The 17,320-nt window shown below is 38.7% G+C and overlaps 1 protein-coding gene across 1 annotated transcript; it reads right to left on the bottom strand.

The window, feature by feature from the left end:
- Positions 1-677: 677 nt before the first annotated feature.
- On the bottom strand, positions 678-1,247 carry LOC141589938 (enolase-like). Its single transcript, XM_074410558.1, has 3 exons — positions 1,158-1,247; positions 976-1,053; positions 678-860 (listed from the first exon to the last, which is right to left on the bottom strand). The coding sequence occupies exons 1-3, from the start codon at positions 1,245-1,247 to the stop codon at positions 678-680; spliced, it is 351 nt and encodes a 116-aa protein (XP_074266659.1).
- Positions 1,248-17,320: the final 16,073 nt, after the last annotated feature.

Raw genomic sequence — 17,320 nt, forward strand, 5'->3', positions numbered from 1 at the left:
CCAAAGTCAGTAGGAAGTTGGAACCATTTCCAACAGAGAAAAGTCCTAGGACAGTTAAGTCAGAATCCCTGGTAAAGGAGGTATTGAGCAGTTTAAGTGAGCAACATCATGAAGAAGATGATGAAGAGGATGAGGAGGTTCATGACGAGGACAGGCAAGATGAGATGGAGGGTGGAGTGGAAGGTGATGAGGAGGACGGGACTGATGATGGCAACGATGATGACGGGACTGATGATGGAGAGGATGATGATGAGGACGGGGATGACGATGGCGGCGATGTTGAGAGTCGTCATAAAAACAAGAGGCTTCAAGAGGGTGGCACCACTACTACAGAAATAAGCATAGAGAACTGTTGGAATTAACATTAGAGAACGCTTTAGAGGCGTTCTCCAACTCAGTGTTCTCTAAAGCTTAGAGAACTGTTAGAAGAGGCGTTTTATATTCATAATCATAAAGAACGGCTAAAATGAGCTTTAGAGAACACCTGACAAGCGTTCTTTTTTCCTTGTAAAAGAGAACGGTTGGGTAAGTTAATAGTTCTCTATCCCTCTTGGCTTTTAAAAAAAAAATATTGATGATATTTGGATAAAATTAATATATTTATTCTCATTAAAATCAAATACCAATACCAATACCAATACACTTGTTTCACAGCCAGAGCCAAAACAACGAGCAAACTAACTAAGTCCGATTTCTGCGGTCATCAAGAGATTATCTATTTGTACTTTGTCTCCGATTTCTGCGGTCATCTTAGCATAGTGCTCCCAGTCATCTTGGTCAAAAGGATCTTCAATTGACACAATGTGGTACTCAACCGCAAATGACTTGTAGAGATCCTTGAGGGGCTCACCAGAAATCCTCTGTGACCCATCGTTGTTATACAAACATCGCAGTCGGTGAAGTCCAATCAGTAAACATTCTGTCGCGATAAAAAAAAATCGATCTTAACCAATTTGAAAGGCAACTGAAGCATACCACTTCCTTAAAGTGTAAGTCATATGACTTGTCCTCCTTGTAGAACTCAGATGCAGCAACATTCATCCCAATAACCACCTGCAATAGTGAACTTGTAAAAATAAGCTCCTTTGAATAAATTTTCTATGATCGATTTGACAAACTACCACCGACGAGGTTATTTACCCTTGGGGTGTATCCACCTTCTCAATGGTCTGTCTTGAGCAACTCAAGACCTTCCTTGTTCTCTGAAGGGTCGAACGCAGAATATGAATATAGTGTTCAAAACTCATATCACAAATAAAAACATTAATGAACAAGCAAACTAGTGGTAGTGGCAAAACCTGGATATTAGGAGCAAAGCCACCTTCATCACCAACATTGGTTGCATCTTGGCCATACTTCTTCTTGATCACACTCTGCAATTCGCACCACAATTCAAAGAACCCATCAAGACACCGAGCAAAGACAAATATAGTAGTCAAATGAATTTCATGCGCAATCAATCTTTGGTTGATCAAAACACATACATTAGGCATCAATAAACCGAAAAACAATGTCGGTGAGCCCATAACTCACCTTCTGCTTACACCAACCCCACTCATTCACAGTTCCATCGAGTTGTTGAAACATGAAGTTATCAATTTCCGTTTTTTGAGTTAGATCCTCTGTAAAGTAACAAAAGGGATATATAATCAATTGCAAAAGACCGACATTAGGATTAAGTTATTAACCAAGTATGCAAGACAAGACACATAAATTACAAAGTAATCACAAAAGAAAGAAGGAATCTACCGAGAGCGATTAAATCTGTTGATCTCAAAATAGAGCATATAATCTCGCTGAAATTAAATATAACAGTAGAAAATTGCTTGTCCTGAAATATTTGGCAGTTTTGCTACTTGTGGCAAACTCAATAGAGCCTAGAATGGGCGAATTCAGGCCATCCCCAAACCAAAAAAGCGATTTAAAAGACAACAATACACAACCCAGATCAACAATGAATCTCATTCACCATGTTTCAACACTATTCTTCTTTAGATTATTACAATAATCAAACCATAAAGTAATCATAATTCGAATTCTACCCAAAAATCCTAAATTAACATAAACCCTAAGACCAAAACTGATGTCGAAGAGAAGAATAAACTACAAGCAAGAACTCAATCTTTTCAAACACTTTTCAAACCCTAACATCAGTGTTGTTCATAATTAGAATATTCTCTCAATGTGTAAAAGGGTAGTCCTCAATTACCTCAATCAATCAAAAAATAAAAGATCCACATGACAGTGACATACCCAATTAGAATACTTTCTATTTGGATGATTACCAGTAGATTAATTTTCCATCAAACAATAGAAAACAATAGCATCAAAATAAACGAACAATGACCCAAACATTCAATGAAAAATATCTAGTCCAGAATCAAATTACCTAAAACGCACAACTCAATGACTCTTGATTTGAACAGTAAGTGCTCTTAGACACTTTGATCTGGTATGGGGTTGATTCGATCTTTGGCGCCTTCTTTACGTTAGCGTTTTTTCGGACTTCGTTGAAATTAGGGTTAGAGTACGCAAACGAACTAAGAGCATCATCCTTTGAATGTTGGTTGATCCAACCAATCGAAGTCATAAAAAACTGTGAAATATGGGAGTGAGGAACTGTTGTGAGATGAAAAGGCACCACATAAGCAAGTGTGACCTTTTGAGCGGTCGAATACAAACTTGATGCGGGAAAGCTCTTACAAAATTGACAAAAACTGTCAAAATTGGACCCAAGTCACCAAACTATCTTAAAAAATGTTGAGACAGTTCAAGACAAAGGCAAAGTGTAACTGCCACCACACTATAATGGCCAAACACTTACAAGGAAAGAAAAGAAGATACTCATGATACTCATTCCTCTCCCCTGTTTCTTAAGGATTCAAAGTTAGAATCATTGCTCATTTGAAAAATGTTCAACCTAAATGAAAATTAAAGAAAAGTTTGAATTGTAAACATCAGACATGATCATTAACATAATGATATTCTCAAGACAATTCAAATGAGCAATTGCTTTAAATATAATCTGTCTTAGGTGAATCAAATGCGACAAAGTTTGAAGCGATGTATCACAGATTCACAAGATCTGAAGAGGATCGCAAAATGAACCAACAAGTTTATGTCTGAGCCAACAAGCAATAGTGTCTGGTGCTAAGGAGACAATCAAATGGCATTTGCTCGCAATAATGAATGTACAATTTCTGCATTGACTTAAATGTTATTGAAGTACAATTTTATGCAATTGCCTTTAGATTACATAATGTCAATAATCATCTTCAACCCTGAAAAATAGCTAAAATAAAAGTATATACTCAGGGGGTTATGGACAATGTAGTAAAGAACAATGGTACGTAGAAAAAATAATGCAATTACCCACGCCTCAATTCCTCTTGCACAAGCTCTCAATTCAATTCTTTAGTGTTATCAGTTCGAATCTTGATTCGAAGATATAGAAGCGAAAAAGGTTACTATATCTTACGAGTACTATACAATTACCCCAACTAGAGATGGTTAAGTGTTAATTTATATATATGCTAACATGTATGTGAAGGTGAAAATATGACCAGGGGTTACCTTCCGTAGTGTACCTAGATACGTCTTTTTTTTTTTTTTTTTTTTTTTTTTTTTTTGGTAAAATGTGAGCATTTGCATTCATTAAACAAATAGGCATTCAAGACATAGTTTGACTAACACCCTTAAGACAATTGACTAAACAAAGATCAAGCAATAAAGACTCCTACATTACTTAGTCAATGTCAATCCCTACTTGAAACAGGCAAAGTAACCATTTGCTTGACCGCACCCGCACAGTAATTTTTACTGCACTAACAATATTCACAAACTTAGCTCAACCTTTATTAATGAGCAATCGCTCTCAATTTTATCAGTCTCGGACAAGTTTAACCATAGATTACACTTTCAAGTTGATAAAACACCTGAAGCTTCAATTCTAACACATTACGCTTAACATTTATTAACAATTGCTTTCGAACTAATAAATCTCGAGCAAGTTATAACCATAGACTATGCTTTCTCTAGCTGATACAACATAGTCTAAAGCAATATATACCTAATTTAAATTGATTAAAAGCCCTCAATTTCAATAACCCTAAAAATCAAGTAATAGCCCTAAAAATCAAGTAATATCAATTTAATCCTAGTAATTCAAATACAACAACAATTGATTATCAGACAAGAATAGTAACATTGGACACCAAACTAATGCAGTCGATTAAGCATAAAATCGGATGCAAAACCCATAAACCTAACTAAAACGAAATTATTGAAATGGTAGATTATACATACCGTGTTAAGAAATTACTCAAATGCGAGAACGGGAAAAGACGGAAAGAAGGATGAGCAGCCAATGAGAGATCGAGTGGGTCTAACGGTGGCAGATTGATTGGTTTTTGGTTGGATGATAATGAAGTTAATGAATGGATTATTTTTCTAGAAATTTTGTTTCCCTTTTGGCAGTGGAAACTAGAAATAAGCATGGTAGCCTGGTAGGTTTAATTTTAGGATTTTTTTGGCGGTGGAAGTGAGCGTCTGGGTTTGGGGAAAATTTTAAGATAATTCACATAGTTTTGCGCCTTTTTTTTTTAATGAAAAGTTTATACAACTGTTAATATGAAAAGCGTTTTTTATTGCTTTTTTAACACAACGCTTATTTAGGAGAGGCGTTCTCTTTATTACTAGAAAACGGTTAATTAACTTAACCATTCTCTATTAGGTGTTACTTATTCATGTTTTTGTAGTAGTGCACGGACATAGATAACGATGAAGAAAGTGCCGATGAGGAGAAAGACGATGAACAGGATGAAAAGGAAAAGGAGGATGAAGAGGAAGAAGACAAAGAGGACAAAGAGGAGGATGTAAAGGATGTTGAAAGCCAATCTGGTGAAGGTAATAGATCGAGTAAAAGTGTTACTGTTATTACTTTTAGTTATAGTTTTACAGTAACACTGTTACTGTAATATGTTATATATATATTAATAGTTAGTAATATAATATTCAATTACTTACTTCTGATGCAGATGAAGAGGATGATGCAGAGGAACAGGATGATGCAGATGAAGACGATGATGCAGATGAAGAGGATGAATCTGGAAAAGGTCAAGAGGATGACGGAGATGAAGAGGAGGAGGATGATAAAGACGAAGAAAATGAAGACGACAAAGAGGGGAGTGGCGAGGATGATAAAGATGCATCTGATGAAGGTAATATAGTAACACTACTACAATAATCTAATCACTTGCACTAACACTGTTACATCATCGCTGTTATAGAGTTTTCATTTTACAAATAATTACTAATAATCAATTACTTTCCTTTTAGATGAAAACGATGATGCTGATGAATATGATGCGTCAGGGCAGGGTGACAAAACAACTAGCGAGCCAGAAGATGGATCTGGTGAAGGTAATAGTGTAATGCTGTTATAGGCTTTCTGTTACTGGGTGCTTTTTTAACAAACAATTTAGTAATATATTTTCATTCATTATCTGCTACACAGATGACAAGGAAGAGGCCGAAGGTGATGCATCAGGCCAGCCTGAAGATAACCCAACTAGTGAGGCAGGTGAAGAGGCATCTCCTGAAGGTAATTGAGGAATCTATTTAAACTCGTTGTGTCAGAGGATGTAACTGTAACAATGTTACTGTGACGTAATTTTAACAGAAATTTACAGTGTATCTATTGTGCCTTTTTTGGTTCAAAGAAAAATTGTTAATATATATTGAATCCAATTACCTGTGACACAGATGACGAGGAAGAGGCGGAAGTTGATGAATCAGGCAAGCCTGAAGACAACCCAGCCAATGAGGCAGCTGAAGAAGGATCTCCCGAAGGTAATAGAGAAATCTATTTGCACTCGTTGTATTAGCTGATGTAACACTGTTAGCACTGTTACTGTAACACTGTTATAGTAACGCTGTTACTGTGTCGTAGTTTTATCAGAAGTTTACAGTGATATATATATTCAATTATCTGCTACACAGATGACAAGGAAGAGGCCGAAGATGATGCATCGGGCCAAGCTGAAGAGAACCCAACGACTGAGGCAGCTGAAGAAGGATCTTCTGAAGGTAATTGAAGTAGCAAATTTACAGTAACACTGTTAGTATAACTATGAGGCATTGTTGGTCCGAAAAACATTAGTAATTTATATTCAATTCAATTACTTGTGCCACAGATAACAAGGAAGAGGCCGATGATGATGCATCAGGCCAGGTTGATGACCAACCAACCAGTGAGGGAAATGAAAAGGAAGATGACGATAAAGATGAAGAAGAGGATGATGGGAATAAAAAACCAGATGACGAGAATGATGATGATAAAGATGAAGACAGTGCTGGTGATAAAAACGAAGATAACAGTAAGGAGGATGAAGCAACTGGTAATGAAGACGCCGATGGGAATGATGAAAAAGGCGAGGAAGGAGAAAAACCCAGTGAGGCTGATGATGAGACAGTTGGCGACAAAGAACCAATAACTACTTAGTGCAGTCAGGTAGCAGAAGATGACGACGATGATGAAGTTGATATTGTCGATGATTGCAGTGATGAGATCCTGTATGACGATTACGACGATGATACTGGCGACCACTATTTGTTACATGTTGAAACAACAGAAGACTGGATGCGCGTGATGGATCCTCGCTACGGCTGCACAATCGAATGTGGCCTACCAGCTCCGGATCTAACAATTGTGTCCAAGACTATGATAAAACACAAGGAGATAATGGCGCCTATTCTTGAAGTTAGGAAAGAAACAATTGACTTTTTTTTTATCGACGATGACGAGAACCTCTCAGATACGTGAGTACTTTATTTACTCTTGCACTGTGTTAAACAAAACGTTTTACTTTGCAAGTGAATACCATTTCATTTGAATAGTTATTCTTGTTAAACTGTTACTCTATTAAAAGGTGTTCTGACTATTACATCTCATTGTCCAACAGGGAAAGGCTTGTCTCGTATGGTAAGTATCACTTCATTTCAAGGGAAGATTTAATTTCATTGGCTCCTGCTGAGCTTATTTATATAATGGTGACTGAATGTTGGTCAATGTTGCTCAATGACCTCATCTCCAGAAAGGTAGCAAGTGATACACCATTGAGGATCTTCATGGGCTTGGGTCAATCAGTATATTCTTGTAATAAATAAATTTTTATTCTTATTGATTTTGTGTTTCTATAATGTTTATTGACTTTGTATTTATATTTATTTTTGTAGGACGCATTAACAACTATGTATGTTGGAAAACCCGTTCAAAACAGACATTTAGAAGGTGAAGTTTTGCTGTCCTTCACACAGTGGATCAAATACAACCCGAGTCCACTGAATTTCGACCGTGATATGGTAAACCACATTTCTTTGTTAATATTTTTTTTTTATTCTTATATAAGTAGAGTGTATAGAAGTTTCGTTTAGCTATGATATATATCTCGCTTAATTGCAGATATTCATTCCACTCATTACGGAGGACCACTTTTTTCGTGCTTGCATAAATTTCAAGTCGCAAACCGTTGACTACCTAGACAACAAACCCTTATATGCCAGATCCCGAAAAGCAAAAAAGGCAAGAAATGCGGTAAGTTTCTCTACTTACAGTAACAATGTTATACTTTTAAATTTCCATTAAAAAATTTGGAAATCATTATTGTTGATAACATAGATCAAGATAATGATATTACTTTTTGTGCGAGGCAAATATCATGGGGAAAATGTTGTTAGAAATGCAAATTGCAAAAGGCTCCAAAGTGGAAAGTTTCCCCACTGCGAGAATGTGAAATTTAAATGGCAGAGCATTGCAAAAAATGTGGATTGTGGGGTTTTCATGATGATGCACATGGCTTTCTACACGGGGAATGTTTTTGACTCGAAAGTTGGGGATGAACGGAAAAGAATGTTGTACCGTCTTTGAAAATATGTGCAATACTTGTTCTTAGCGACTTGAATCAAGTACGAAAAGAGGTGCAAGGGAGGATATCAAAATTCAGGAATGAAAGGGAACATTTGAAGGAAAAGTCTGCTTAAATAAAAAAGAAGGTGGAAGAGAAGAAGGAAAAAAAAAGGAAGAGGAAAAAAAGGAAGAGGAAAAAACAAAGAAGCCACGGGAAAAACAAAAGGAGGAAGAGCCCAAACAGTAGGGTGAAGTCGGTTGCTTACAAGCGTTCTCCTAGACCAATTGGTGAAGATGAGGAGATAATATTTAAATTTCATAAAGATGATGCTATGGGATGTTCTCTAGGTCACGGTGAAATTGACGGTGATATATTCCTAGTCTCTGAATTTATGAGAGCAAATCGTAAATCTTTGTCGGTCTGACTAATCCGAGAAGGCACGTTCTTGATTATGCGTTTATGGATGATATCGACTTCCACAAAAGGTAAAATACTTGTTGTTATTCTTGTAAAAGTGTTCTTGTTACACTTTGTTTTCGTAAAAGTGTTTTTAAACACTTTTTATGTTACACTTGTTTTGCGAAAACTCTTGAGTAATCGACTCTTATGGTTTTGTAAATGTGAGATCGATTGCGTTTGGAGACAACATGAGGTTGACAAGAGCGATATACTCTCACTACGTCCTAGGAGTCACACAAATTGGATGGTGTTTGAATGCTGGTCTCTACTCTTGAATTATGTCGAGAACAGCAAAAGAGGCACAAGGGCAGGAGGGCCAACCATACTTTACTTAGGACTAGGTCACTTGGTAAGTTGCATTGGTGTTAAATGTCTGCTTCTGTTCAATAACATAAGATTCTTTTACAAGGGAAATCTAACCCTTACATTTTTTTTTTATTTTTTTTTTAAAACTACGACCTGCTCTCCTTTTTGTGATGCAGGAGGATAGTGAACGATCGATATAAAGAACGAGTTGTTTGAAATTTGGGATAATTTCATCAACGCGAGCAAGGCACATTACAGACTTGATGCCGAACTTATTTTTATACCTTGTTTGGCTGGCTATCACTACTTCTGTGTGTGTATTAATTTCCTCAACAAAGAGATTAGTGTGATCGACAATCAATCGTATGCTAACTGGGAGTCTTCATTCACTTACGACATCGCAATGGCGTGATAAGTCCCCCGAGTTGTCAAATTGTATGTTTACGATTTGATTTCAGATTTTGATGTTACAGTAATACCTATCTTGTAACATTTTTATGTTCTTTCAGTGTTCTTGTTACACCTATCTTTGTAACATTGTTGATTACTCAAATTTCTTAATTGATAGTAAAAGGAAATTAATGTTACATTTACGACAGGCGGTTGCATGAGTGACTACCTGGACACAAAGGGCGACGTGAGGGTAAGCGAAATGCTCCGCTATCATGTGGTAAATGTGAAGTTTAAATGGCAGAAACGGGCTTCCGTATTTGAAGAGTCAGCCTGTATCACTATGACAGTAGTCTCAATTTTTTGGGATATGCAAACAAGTCTTCTTTGCTCAACAACACATTTTATCGGCGGGCATGTGCTTACCAAATTTTGCATGTTTGCTCATGGTCGACATCAACAAAATACGGGCTGAATTGTTGATATTTGTTGAAATCTTCAAAAAATCAAAGAAAACAATCGGCCGATATAGCCGCAAGGAGGGAAGCCGCTAGAATGCTCAAAGGGAAGGCAACGGAAGATGAATTGTCAGACAAAGAACCACCGATTGAGAATGAACCGAAGCCACTCAACACCGAAATGCCTGTACTTCGTTTTAAAGTGAAAATCAAGTGATGTACTCTAAAACAATGTTACTTTAACAACGTAATAGTGGTCATCATAGACAGTGGAACATATTTTGGAATATTTTGGAATATATTACAAATAAGTTTATTCTTTATGTGATAACTTATTATATGCGAGAATTCATTAACTATGTTATTTAAAGGTGTGATGATTGCAAAAGTGAAAAGAGAAAACATAATTTGACGTTTTGAATTCTTCACTCTTAATTTGTTATAACTGCACTTCATAAGGAAAACGAAACATGGGTTGGATAAATTTCATGTCTTATTTTGTCTTTTCGAATTCAAAAATTAACTGTTTTTTTAAAGCATTTAATTTTGAAAACAGTTTTTAAAATGTTAGTGTTTTTTTTTAAAACAAAAAAAGTCGAGACAAAATGAAAATAATGTTACTGTAACATTGTGATAGTAATAAATGAAAATTATAATAAAAGATTTTGATGCTTTGAATTCTCCACTCAAAAGCATTTATAATGGACTTAATTATGGGGAACATGCACGTGGTTAACATCAATCATCATTTAAAAACAATTTTCAAAGCAGTTAATAAAAGTGGTTTTTAAAGCAGTTAATTTTTTTTTTTAAAAAAAAATAACTGTTTTGTTTTTCACAATTATCTATAAATAATCTAATTTTAAAAAAACACAATTATGTTTTCGTAATGACGGTTTTGACGCTTTGAATTCTACAATCTGCAAGCAGATTATCTTTCTAAAGCAGTTTTTCACTTTGTTCAAAGTGACATTTTTCAAAGCGATTATTTTTTTTTTTTTTTTTAAAACTGTTTTGTTTTTTTCAATTATCTATAAATAATCTCATTTTCATTCAACATTTACACTTCATTTTCCAAACAAAAAAATAAGCCAAGACAAATTCTAAGGTTTTTCATGTCTAATTTGTTTTTAATCTTTTGTAATATTAAATATCTATAAAGATTATGGATGGTTTAATATTACAACTGTTGCTAAAATTTTATTTATTATATGACTACCTTGCTCTAATTGAGGGAAAACAGTTTATGTTTGTTTATAAATAGATTTTGTTTTCTCTAATTTAGGGAAAACAGTTTATTTTTCTGTTTTAATAGGTTAATTTTTTTTTTTTTTTTGTTGCAAAGAAGAGAAAAATGGAACGAATTCAAAGGAAACTAGAAGACACCAAGTTTGAACTGGAAGAAATGACAAGGCATAGAGATTCATTTCTTGAGCGGGTTATATCATCGATAGTAAGGTAATAGAAATGCTAGAACAGTACAAGTGCTTGAAAATGACTTGAACAATGTTGAAGCTCATCTCAAGTTTCTGATGGCGGAAAACAAGTGTATTGGGAAACAGTTAGAAGAAAATAAGTCAAGAAATACACCTGAAACCGATTTAGACCGTCAATTTCTCCTTGGTGTTACTGACTCTTAGGGAGTCATATGCTAAACTCAACCCTTCGATTAACAGGAAGTGGCCTCTTGTTGTCAAAGCTATTGAAGATATGGAAGGTTACAAGAAAAATATGAAAAAGGAGTTGCTAGAGGGCGAAAGCAGCGTTCATTCTCCTCCTGTGAATAAACGACTAAGAAGGGAGTAAAAGATTTAATATTTCCTTCTTTATTCGATTTATGCTTACTTCTTGTGATGACTTATATTTAAGTTAACTACATTCTTGTTTGTAAGTATTTCGTTTTTAATCGGTGTTTGTAACACATGTTTTTAATGAATGACATCTTAATTCGGTTAATTGTCCAATTTACTATTAGAATTGTGGTATATTAAATTGAACAACGATTATGTAACTATGTTTAAAATTGTCAAAAAAACGCTCCTAAAACGGGACGGAAAAGGGTTTAGGGTTGGATTAGGCGGCACCGCTTCGCGGAGCCGCCTAATCCAACCCTAAACCCTTTTCCTTAAACAAAGGTTGTTCGTAGTACAACACTCATTCATGATAAAACCAAACTAAACCCTAGGGAAGGACGGAGATAACTGTCGTGGGACGGGATTTAAATTTGGGAAAAACACTCCTAAAACATACGACAGATTTAAATTTGGGGAAAACGCTCCTAAACGGGACGGAAAAGGGTTTAGGGTTGGATTAGGCGTCACCGCTTCGCGGAGCCGCATAATCCAACCCTAAACCCTTTTCCTTACACAAAGGTTGTTCGTAGCACAACACACTAAAGAAAAACCAAAACTAAACACTAGGGAAGGACGGGTGATACCCTGTCGTGGACGGGATTTAAATTTGGGGAAAAACGCTCCTAAACGGGATGGAAAAGGGTTTAGGGTTGGATTAGGCGGCATCGCTTCGCGGAGCCGCCTAATCCAACCCTAAACCCTTTTCCTTAAACAAAGGTTGTTCGTAGTACAACAGTGTTACAAGATAAAACCAAAACTAAACCCTAGGGAAGGACGGGTGATACCCGGTCGTGGACGGGATTTAAATTTGGGGAAAAACGCTCCTAAAAGGGGACGGAAAAGGGTTTAGGGTTGGATTAGGCGCACACGCGCCGCGGAGCCGCCTAATCCAACCCTAAACCCTTTTCCTAAAAAAATCGTGGTGCAAAAAAACCAAAACTAAACCCTACGGAAGGACGGGTGATACCCTGTCGTGGACGGGATTTAAATTTGGGGAAAAACGCTCCTAAAACGGGACGGAAAAGGGTTTAGGGTTGGATTAGGCGGAACCGCTTCGCGGAGCCGCCTACTCCAACCCTAAACCCTTTTCCTTAAACAAAGGTTGTTCGTAGTACAACACTATTACAGTAAAACCAAAACTAAACCCTAGGGAAGGACGGGTGATACTCTGTCGTGGACGGGATTTAAATTTGGGGAAAAACGCTCCTAAAACGGGGAGGAAAAGGGTTTAGGGTTGGATTAGGCGGGAATCGCCGCGGAGCCGCCTACTCCAACCCTAAACCCTTTTCCTTAAACAAAGGTTGTTCGTAGTACAACACTATTACAGTAAAACCAAAACTAAACCCTAGGGAAGGACCGGTGATACCCTGTCGTGGACGGGATTTAAATTTGGGGAAAAACGCTCCTAAAACGGGACGGAAAAGGGTTTAGGGTTGGATTAGGCGGAACCGCTTCGCGGAGCCGCCTAATCCAACCCTAAACCCTTTTCCTTAAACAAAGGTTGTTCGTAGTACAACACTATTACATAAAACCAAAACTAAACCCTAGGGAAGGACGGGTGATACCGTCGTGGACGTGATTTAAATTTGGGGGAAAACGCTCCTAAAACGGGACGGAAAAGGGTTTAGGGTTGGATTAGGCGGCACCGCTTCGCGGAGCCGCCTAATCCTACCCTAAACCCTTTTCCTTAAAAAAATCGTGGTGCAAAAAAACCAAAACTAAACCCTAGGGAAGGACGGCTGATACCCTGGCGTGGACGGGATTAAAATTTGGGGAAAAACGCTCCTAAAATGGGACGGAAAAGGGTTTAGGGTTGGATTAGGCGGAACCGCTTCGCCGAGCCGCCTAATCCAACCCTAAACCCTTTTCCTTAAACAAAGGTTGTTCGTAGTACAACAGTGTTACAGTAAAACCAAAACTAAACCCTAGGGAAGGACGGGTGATACCCTGTCGTGGACGGGATTTAAATTTGGGGAAAAGCGCTCCTAAAACGTACGACATGATTTAAATTTGGGGAAAAACACTCCTAAAACGGGACGAAAAAGGGTTTAGGGTTGGATTAGGCGGCACCGTTTCGCGGAGCCGCCTAATCCAACCCTAAACCCTTTTCCTTAAACAAAGGTTGTTCGTAGTACAACAGTGTTACAGTAAAACCAAAACTAAACCCTAGGGAAGGACGGGTGATACTGTCGTGGACGGGATTTAAATTCGGGAAAACGCTCCTAAAACGTACGACGGATTTAAATTTGGGAAAAACACTCCTAAAACGGGACGAAAAAGGGTTTAGGGTTGGATTAGGCGGCACCGTTTCGCGGAGCCGCCTAATCCAACCCTAAACCCTTTTCCTTAAACAAAGGTTGTTCGTAGTACAACAAAGTGTTACTGATAAAACCAAAACTAAACCCTAGGGAAGGACGGTGATACCCGGCGTGGACGGGATTAAAATTTGGGGAAAAACGCTCCTAAAATGGGACGGAAAAGGGTTTAGGGTTGGATTAGGCGGAACCGCTTCGCCGAGCCGCCTAATCCAACCCTAAACCCTTTTCCTTAAACAAAGGTTGTTCGTAGTACAACAAGATGTTACAAAGATAAAACCAAAACTAAACCCTAGGGAAGGACGGGTGATACCCTCTCGTGGACGGGATTTAAATTTGGGGAAAAACGCTCCTAAAACGTACGACATGATTTAAATTTGGGAAAAAACACTCCTAAAACGGGACGAAAAAGGGTTTTGGGTTGGATTAGGCGGCACCGTTTCGCGGAGCCGCCTAATCCAACCCTAAACCCTTTTCCTTAAACAAAGGTTGTTCGTAGTACAACAGTGTTACAGTAAAACCAAAACTAAACCCTAGGGAAGGACGGGTGATACCCTGTCGTGGACGGGATTTAAATTTGGGGAAAAACGCTCCTAAAACGGGACGGAAAAGGGTTTAGGGTTTGATTAGCAAAGCAGCTTCGCGGAGCCGCCTAATCCAACCCTAAACCCTTTTCCTTAAAAAATCGTGGTGCAAAAAAACCAAAACTAAACCCTACGGAAGGACGGGTGATACCCTGTCGTGGACGGGATTTAAATTTGGGGAAAAACGCTCCTAAAACGGGACGGAAAAGGGTTTAGGGGTTGGATTAGGCGGGCAGCCGCGGAGCCGCCTACTCCAACCCTAAACCCTTTCCTTAAACAAAGGTTGTTCGTAGTACAACACTATTACAGAAAAACCAAAACTAAACCCTAGGGAAGGACGGGTGATACTGTCGTGGACGTGATTTAAATTTGGGGAAAAACGCTCCTAAAGCGGGACGGAAAAGGGTTTAGGGTTGGATTAGGCGGCACCGCTTCGCGGAGCCGCCTAATCCTACCCTAAACCCTTTTCCTTAAAAAAATCGTGGTGCAAAAAAACCAAAACTAAACCCTAGGGAAGGACGGTGATACACGGCGTGGACGGGATTAAAATTTAGGGAAAAACGCTCCTAAAATGGGACGGAAAAGGGTTTAGGGTTGGATTAGGCGGGAACCGTCGCCGAGCCGCCTAATCCAACCCTAAACCCTTTTCCTTAAACAAAGGTTGTTCGTAGTACAACAAGTGTTCTGATAAAACCAAAACTAAACCCTAGGGAAGGACGGGTGATACCCTGTCGTGGACGGGATTTAAATTTGGGGAAAAGCGCTCCTAAAACGTACGACATGATTTAAATTTGGGGAAAAACACTCCTAACACGGGACGAAAAAGGGTTTAGGGTTGGATTAGGCGGCACCGTTTCGCGGAGCCGCCTAATCCAACCCTAAACCCTTTTCCTTAAACAAAGGTTGTTCGTAGTACAACAGTGTTACAGTAAAACCAAAACTAAACCCTAGGGAAGGACGGGTGATACCCTGTCGTGGACGGGATTTAAATTCGGGGAAAAACGCTCCTAAAACGTACGACAGGATTTAAATTTGGGGAAAAACACTCCTAAAACGGGACGAAAAAGGGTTTAGGGTTGGATTAGGCGGCACCGTTTCGCGGAGCCGCCTAATCCAACCCTAAACCCTTTTCCTTAAACAAAGGTTGTTCGTAGTACAACAGTGTTACAGTAAAACCAAAACTAAACCCTAGGGAAGGACGGCTGATACCCTGGCGTGGACGGGATTAAAATTTGGGGAAAAACGCTCCTAAAATGGGACGGAAAAGGGTTTAGGGTTGGATTAGGCGGAACCGCTTCGCCGAGCCGCCTAATCCAACCCTAAACCCTTTTCCTTAAACAAAGGTTGTTCGTAGTACAACAGTGTTACAGTAAAACCAAAACTAAACCCTAGGGAAGGACGGGTGATACCCTGTCGTGGACGGGATTTAAATTTGGGGAAAAACGCTCCTAAAACGTACGACATGATTTAAATTTGGGAAAAAACACTCCTAAAACGGGACGAAAAAGGGTTTTGGGTTGGATTAGGCGGCACCGTTTGTGAGCCGCCTAATCCAACCCTAAACCCTTTTCCTTAAACAAAGGTTGTTCGTAGTACAACAGTGTTACAGTAAAACCAAAACTAAACCCTAGGGAAGGACGGGTGATACCCTGTCGTGGACGGGATTTAAATTTCGGGGAAAACGCTCCTAAAACGGGACGGAAAAGGGTTTAGGGTTGGATTAGCGGCTGCCGCCGCGGAGCCGCCTAATCCAACCCTAAACCCTTTTCCTTAAAAAATCGTGGTGCAAAGAAACCAAAACTAAACCCTACGGAAGGACGGGTGATACCCTGTCGTGGACGGGATTTAAATTTGGGGAAAAACGCTCCTAAAACGGGACGGAAAAGGGTTTAGGGTTGGATTAGGCGGAACCGCTTCGCGGAGCCGCCTACTCCAACCCTAAACCCTTTTCCTTAAACAAAGGTTGTTCGTAGTACAACACTATTACAGTAAAACAAAAACTAAACCCTAGGGAAGGACGGGTGATACCATGTCGTGGACGTGATTTAAATTTGGGGAAAAACGCTCCTAAAACGGGACGGAAAAGGGTTTAGGGTTGGATTAGGCGGCACCGCTTCGCGGAGCCGCCTAATCCTACCCTAAACCCTTTTCCTTAAAAAAAATCGTGGTGCAAAAAAACCAAAACTAAACCCTAGGGAAGGACGGCTGATACCCTGGCGTGGACGGGATTAAAATTTGGGGAAAAACGCTCCTAAAATGGGACGGAAAAGGGTTTAGGGTTGGATTAGGCGGAACCGCTTCGCCGAGCCGCCTAATCCAACCCTAAACCCTTTTCCTTAAACAAAGGTTGTTCGTAGTACAACAGTGTTACAGTAAAACCAAAACTAAACCCTAGGGAAGGACGGGTGATACCCTGTCGTGGACGGGATTTAAATTTGGGGAAAAACGTTCCTAAAACGTACGACAGGATTTAAATTTGGGGAAAAACACTCCTAAAACGGGACGAAAAAGGGTTTAGGGTTGGATTAGGCGGCACCGTTTGCGAGCCGCCTAATCCAACCCTAAACCCTTTTCCTTAAACAAAACAAATCGTATAACAAATCGTATAACACTTTATTCTATTGTAAAACTTAGGAAATATGCTCCTAAAACGGAATGGAAAATGGTCCTAAAACAATATTTATTCTTTGTATAAAATGTTGTAAGTCTTTGTATAAAATGTTAACTATGATGTAGGAAAATCGAATGACTTTTTTCTGTGACATGTTATTCCCACAAAGAACACACGTTCTACTTTTTATTTTTCTTGTGACATATTATTGTCACAAAGCAACACAAAATCCTACTAATTATTGCTAAGGTCACAATGTTCTTTGTAACATCATAACAAATATCAAACTTTTTTCTTTTTAGTTGCTTTCTCGGCGGCTACATCACTATGCGAAGAGGGCATGTTCTCCTGTCGTGGGTAACTCTTTCTTTGCAGTATGCAAATAGCCTCTTTGGCTTGGTTTTTTGCTTTTTCAATGGCCTGTTGTTTAGCCGACT

Source organism: Silene latifolia, chromosome 7 (genome assembly GCF_048544455.1).
Source record: "Silene latifolia isolate original U9 population chromosome 7, ASM4854445v1, whole genome shotgun sequence".
Lineage (NCBI taxonomy): Eukaryota > Viridiplantae > Streptophyta > Magnoliopsida > Caryophyllales > Caryophyllaceae > Silene > Silene latifolia.